Source organism: Diorhabda sublineata, chromosome Y (assembly GCF_026230105.1).
Source record: "Diorhabda sublineata isolate icDioSubl1.1 chromosome Y, icDioSubl1.1, whole genome shotgun sequence".
In the NCBI taxonomy this organism is placed as follows: Eukaryota; Metazoa; Arthropoda; class Insecta; order Coleoptera; family Chrysomelidae; genus Diorhabda; species Diorhabda sublineata.
This window is the reverse complement of record NC_079486.1, coordinates 3,346,353-3,353,274: the sequence shown is the minus strand read 5'-3', so window position 1 is coordinate 3,353,274 and position 6,922 is coordinate 3,346,353. Positions and strand designations below refer to the sequence as shown.

The following is a 6,922-nucleotide window of genomic DNA, read 5'->3' as shown; positions in this document are numbered from 1 at the left end:
CATTTCTTTCACTACATGAAAATAGTCCAGATGCGTGACAGGGGTTTGGATCTTGAGCAAAGTTTCCAGTTTCACAGGGTGTACCATCAAATTTGCAAACGTCAATAATATGTGGAAAAATACCGAAAATGTGACATTTCTTTTGCAGAAAGTCGACTTTTTGTTGCCCTCGAACGTAAATGTAGTCTGCGGCATACAATAACTTGCTTTCTAATATTTCATTTACTTTAGAATATTCTACATCTCCTGAAGAGTATCGAATGCCGTGCACATTTCTTTCCAAGTATGATGTGGTCTTTTTGTCCTCGTTACTTAATGTAGAAAACGGTTGCGGTGGTAAAAATATGTAATGTGAACTTTTGAAGACAATTTCTATGGTGAACTCTTTGGCAACGAAAAGACCGTCTACGACAACACCTTGAATGTCTACAAAAGCTACTCTCATGTTGACGTCTGCTCGAATACTAATTCACAACATCTAGTTCAAGCTTTTAACAATTTCGGTGAGGGGGAAGTATTCCATTACACAATCGTGAATTATGATGCAATAGACTTTGGTATTTTCGGGAAAACCTATGTTTGCTTCAATGTCAAGTTTCACATCGACTGTGGATGCCTTAATGCTTTCCTCCCGTTTTGAACAATCGATAACAAACAATGCTCGTTTCTTGAAAGAAGAATAATCCAGCAGGGGGCGCTTCTGTGTGGAGTTTGCGTAGTTGGGATAGAATTCAGTATAGTTAAAATAGGCTTCATTGTAATCAGTTTTAGCGAAATCCAATTGCATTCTTTCATTGGGCCAATAATCACCATTAAGTGACAGTCTTATACTTTGTACGTCGGCATTGTCAAATAAAGTCGGGTCAGCTGTACTCAAGTTACGTTTGTCGGTTTGAAAGAAAACAATAACAAAACGAGGTCTTTCAACTGAAGTGGATGTCTTGACAGCCCAAACTTCATGTCTTGCTCCTTTAGTAATTGAGGGTAATTCGTGTAACTCCCACTTCCTAAATGGAATAACTATAGGTTGATCTTTTTGAATGGATTTCATGAGATTTAATTTTATGTCGTCATTAGGAAAGATATGTTTAACTTTTAGCTCAACGCTCGTAATGTTTATTTTAGCTGTTGTAGTGGAGAGCGTTCCAGAGACATTCTTTTCAGTAATATATAAGCAATCATTATCATTTCGTGCCCGAACTAGTTGTATTGTTTGACGCCCACATGTAATCATTGAATAATCGTTGAAAATGCTGAAAATATGTTTGAGAGGTATTTGAAGGTTGAAGGACTTGTCGCTAACATTCAGAATAGGATCTTTCGGGTAATTCCAGCCGGCTATAGCCATATGATTGGAATCTTCTTGGTTATAACAAGTCATAGCACGTACGGCACTCACTATTCCAGGATCCCGAACTGTTTCCATTTCCCTGGCACTTTCATTATACGTACATGAATCGAATAGAAAGGCTCCAACATTATTTGCTAATTTTACGTCACCAGCTCCGTGTATTTCAAGCGAACCTTTAATGCACAACAAAGTTTCGCTCATTGCAAAAAACGAATCAACCTGATTAATGCTAAACTCCACAATGTCACTGCAATTGAATGACTTTATAAATGGAGCATAGGTTCTGTATTCAGCCTTTCGAATTGAATCGTCAAACATCGGCTTACGGTAGATATCAAACATTGGAGGCATGTTGTCGTTTCGGCGTTGATGTTTTCCATACATTGTTGTCATTTTTCAATTTAAAACCCAACGATTGCAGAACCAATTTGTTTGCGAACGTGAGTTGCTTCAGCTTTGATGGTAGCTTATCTAATGAAGTTGAATGCTCTGTAGACTGTCTTTTATGATTTATTATTAGTCCCATTTGCTTCGCGCGCTCTAAGCTCCAACACCAACGTACTTAGTTCTCCACGAAAGTTTACAGGCTGCCCGTCTTGGTCTAAAGCGATGACGGTGATATTGGTGATTTCACGTTGTGGTATAACAGGTAAATAGAGCAAATTATGAGGAATTTCGTCTATGGAATATCCTGGATCCACTTGTATGACGAATTCGTATATAGTATGAGCAGGTCTGTTTGCATCGAAGGCTCCAGTGGTAATGTTACAATCGAAGCGAATACTAGATACTTTAATGATTTTGACGGGGAGATCTGACGAGTGTATTTTGTTTGCATCGAGTATTTTCGGTGAAAAACCCAAAATTCTCCCAAGACTATTATCTTCTTTGAATGAAATTTTGTATTTACTGGAAATTTCACATTTCAACGTATTGTGATTGGGTTTTAGTGAAAATATACTCTCTGGTCTAGTTGAATTGTCCACACCCAATTTATCTCGTATAAACGCTTCAAGATCGGCAATTTCTTAACATCAAAATCAAAACTTTGAAGCTTGCCCTTGGTATCGTAGTAGTAAAACTTACAATTTTCAATATTTGGTATACTGTGATAAGAATGAAAAGATCGCCAAGCTATTTCGTAATCATTATTCGGATCGAGCACAATAGGCGTAGTAGGTTGTATCCAACAATTCCCAAGGTCTTACACACTCTATTAGATGTTCAATGGGAAAGTGCTTTAGTTCTTCGGCAGTAAAACTATTCAATGTTTTTCCATGGTAGATATGTTGTAGTAATAGTTCTACGCTCGTCATTGTTGCTGTAGAAATTTCAAACACAAATGTCCGCAATTTATTTGATTGTAGTTTTGATATTGGGTATTGTTGTAGAAAATTATCGCACTCTTTCCCAGATATTCAACAACTTCTTTCGGCGGCTTCTAATTACCAAATGAATCAAAATACTCTACATCGTTGTTTATCTTTCTGTAAGCCACCCAATGACTCCCACTATTCTTAGAGACATCTAAATTAACCACTGCGCATTCTTGTCTTCGAGGACCGTCTTTGGAGAGGGTGTCTCGCATGAAAACTCCTCGAAAATGTGGTATTTTAAGTAATTTTGCATAATGCGCAATGTCAAAGTCAGATAGTGCGTGATTGGGTAGCTTTATTAGTTTTTTTTTGTTTTTTTTAAATACAATCCAAATCCACCTTTTGAATACTTTTTCAAGTATAGGCCAGATCCTACACGTTCCATAGCCTTATTATGACGTACATCTTCCTCCAATTTCTTTTGCGCATGCTTAGCATCAATGACGGTTTTTGCAATCCCAGCAGCACCACCTGACAAAGCTCCAAGTACCGAAAGACCGGCAAACAAAGGAATAAGTGGTAGGAAACCTCCGGATTTCGCTACAGGTATTACTCGAGGAACCTCGACTTCTTTTTTGCCACCAAATTCTTTAATAAGTGCTTTGGCTGCTCGTAAGCCAAACGTTGCGGTGTCTTTCAAAGATGTTCCTCTCTTCAATGACTTTCCCACTTTCAGAATAACATCTCGATGCAAGGAACGACGTTTGCGACGACAATCCATTCCCAGCTTTCTTTTCACCTTCATTCCGCCTGTTACAAGTAATGCAGCAGCTTTCTCTCCCAGTGAAGCGTCTTTTGATTTGACGCGTGCCCAAGCTTTATCTTCAAGTATCTGTTCGGCTTTGTGTCGTTCTTCGAAAGACTTATTCTTCCAGTAAGAAATATCGTGTTGTTTACAAGCAGCGTCCAAGGGGTTGATGCCCGGATCTCCACGATCAAGACGTTTTTCCAATTTTGTACCAGCCTTTTTTCGGAAAAAGGGTGGGGGGGGGGTGGTTTACTTACGTCCACAGTACTGATAGCTAGGTAAGTGAAGTTCAATAGGTAGTTTATTGATAAGAGAATTCAAAATACCCTCTCCTTCAAACACCAACATTAAGACTGACACGCTTAATTGGTGACACCTATATTTAAAGAGTAGTACTACGAAAAACGTCACACACAATGAAAATAATTCAACAAGAGCAGACTATACCCATTGAAAATCTGGATTTCACCTCAACACCAACTGTTGGCAAACATGGTAAATTGTTGCCAAATTCTTTCCGTGCCATTATATGTGGCCCCAGTGGATGTGGTAAGACGAACGTCGTCCTGGCGCTCCTATTCAATCCAAATGGCGCGAAATTCAAAAATGTTTATGTCTATTCAAAATCGTTATTTCAACCAAAGTATCAATTGCTACAAGAAGTTATAGCGCAAGTCAAGGGTGTTGGGTATTTCCCATTTAAAGACAATGAGGAAATAATTAGTCCAGAGAAAGCTCGACCAAATTCCATCTTTTTCTTCGATGACGTAGCCTGTGACGGTTAGCAGAAAATTCGTGAATACTACTCCATGTGTAGACATAAAGATATTGATGCTGCATATCTTTGTCAAACATACTCAAAAATACCGAAACAGCTTATTCGCGACAATTGTAATGTTATTGTGTTATTCAAGCAGGATGAGGTGAACTTGAAACATATATTCGACGAACACGTATCTCCAGACATGTCGTTTGACACATTCAAAAATGTGTGTTCAAAGTGTTGGTGTGATCGCTATGGTACTTTGGTAATTATGAAGGATTTTACCCTTAATGGTGGTAGGTATCGCAAAGGATTCGATAAATATATAAAATTGTAAGCTGCATCTTTAGTCCATAACAAAATGTCTGACGATAAGGTTGCTAATGCATTGCGCAAGAAAAAAGTGTCCGAACTTGCCAGATCGATTCGCAAAAAATACTTGTCGTTGAAATTAGGTAAATCAGAGCAAGATGAGTCTATTAATAAACTATTCAAGCCGATATCTAAACCACTTGAAGAAATTGTGCAATCCTCAAAGACATTACAAAAAACGATTACAAATTTAAATCCAAAAGAGGAAATAAAGAAGGAAGAACCTGATGATGTGTTTACACCTTTTCTCGAAACGGAACCGGTGGCCAAAACCGATGAATTCGGAAATATTACACGTTCTGAATCTCCAGAAGAGATGCGCCCCGAAATTTCCCAGGAAGCTTTCGCAAACTATTTGGACCCATATCCAGCCATCAGTCATCAGTTCATTGAAGATTACTTCCTAAAAGATGATAAAATTGATGAAAATTATGGTCCGATATACAACGATAAAATCGGTTGGTCATTAGGCAAACGTCGAATTGCATTTGATGGAAAAACCGGTAATATAAACATACTACCTGAGAAAAACAAAGGAGGAAGATATGTAATTGGAACACCAGGCTTGTATGAGCTTCTATTTTACCGAGATCCCAGTTACAATGATCAAGATTTACAGAACTATAAAAATCTTTTGACAACAACTGAAGTTCATTTAGACACGTTAGATCGTCTTAAGGGGTCAAGTACTGAAAAATATCACTACATCATAAAACCTTTATTCAAAACAAAATCTCTAACGACGACGAATAGATCGTCGCAGGTATTGACTCGTCTAAAATCGATGGTGTGGTGCTGCAGCAACAAGACCTTGATATAAAGGATTTAGCTATACGATTGAACGAAATTAGAAATGGGCCTCATAAGACGAAAATCCCCATATTACAGGCGCACATTACTAACTTACAAAATAAAACTAACGAAATTGATACATTTATTTCGCGAAATCCCCCTGTAGCAGCTAGGGATATGGCTACGAAGAAATACGTTGACAATTCAATTGTTGCAGCCAAAATATTTATTCGAAAAGAATTCACTGCTTCTATTAACATGTGTGTTGAGAGCATACGTGAGTTACAAAAAGAAATTACAGAAAATATCAGATCCGTCTCTGATATGAAAACTAACGTTTCGGGCATTGTAAACAATATTAAGGTTATGAATACGAATACCGTTAACCGCATTAACAGTCTGGAGCTGAAGCTAGCTGGTAGTACGTCATAATACGTATTCTAAAGAAAAAATTCATCTTGTAAACGAACTCCACAAACCGATACGGAAAAAATTTCCTCGGAGACGCACTATTATTAAGGGTCTTGACGATCTTTGGCAAATGGATCTTGCGGAGATGAGGAATTTTGCATCACAAAATAGGAATCATAAAATGATACTGGTCGTCATTGATTGTTTTTCAAAGATTGTGTGGACACGCCCACTGAAAACGAAGACCGGAGAGGAGATTACTCGGGCATTCTCGGACATTCTCGCTCACACTAGACGAATACCAAAAAATCTGCAATCTGATCAGGGAAAGGAATTTTACAACAGCAAATTTCAAAATTTACTGAGAAAACACAACATAAATCATTATAGCGTATTTAGTACAATGAAAGCGTCTATGGCAGAGCGATTTATAAGAACGCTAAAATCGAAACTCTACAAGTATTTCAGTTTAAATGGCACCTACAAATGGATTGATATTCTGCCTGAAATAACTCAAAACTATAACAATACAAAACATTCCACATCAAAATATAAACCTTCTCAAGTCAACAAATCTAACGAAAAATCTATTTTGAATAACACCTATAGTTATTTAAAGATAGCCGGTCCACGAAAATTTAAAGTTGGCGACATTGTGCGCATATCCAAGGCAAAGCATGTCTTTGAAAAAGGATATACACCCAATTGGACTACAGAACTATTCAAAATCACCAAAGTTAAAATTACCAATCCTGCTACGTATTTACTTGAAGACATGCAAGGTACACCAATCAGCGGCTGCTTCTATCATGAAGAACTACAGAAAACATCGAATCCAGACATTTACTTAGTTGAAAAGGTGCTCAAAAGAAAGGGTAACAAAATGTACGTCAAGTGGCTTGGTTTGGATAGCAAACACAACAGTTGGATAGAAAATATTGATATTGTATAGATTTTTTTTTCGGTTCGCCGCGCTAAAAACCTTGAAAGAGCTCTATAAATTGGAGTGAGCTTTGGATATCAAACCCAGTTAGCAACATGAGTTCCCCCCAAGATAGTGGTATTGTCGACATCGAATCTGATTCGAGTAACTACAGTTCAGAGTTAGA

General features: G+C 37.7%; 1 protein-coding gene across 1 annotated transcript; it reads right to left on the bottom strand.

Annotated features, from left to right (window-relative positions):
• Positions 1-478: 478 nt before the first annotated feature.
• On the bottom strand, positions 479-1,744 carry LOC130451886 (uncharacterized). Its single transcript, XM_056791240.1, has one exon. The coding sequence runs from the start codon at positions 1,742-1,744 to the stop codon at positions 479-481; it is 1,266 nt and encodes a 421-aa protein (XP_056647218.1).
• Between the last annotated feature and the right edge of the window lie 5,178 nt (positions 1,745-6,922).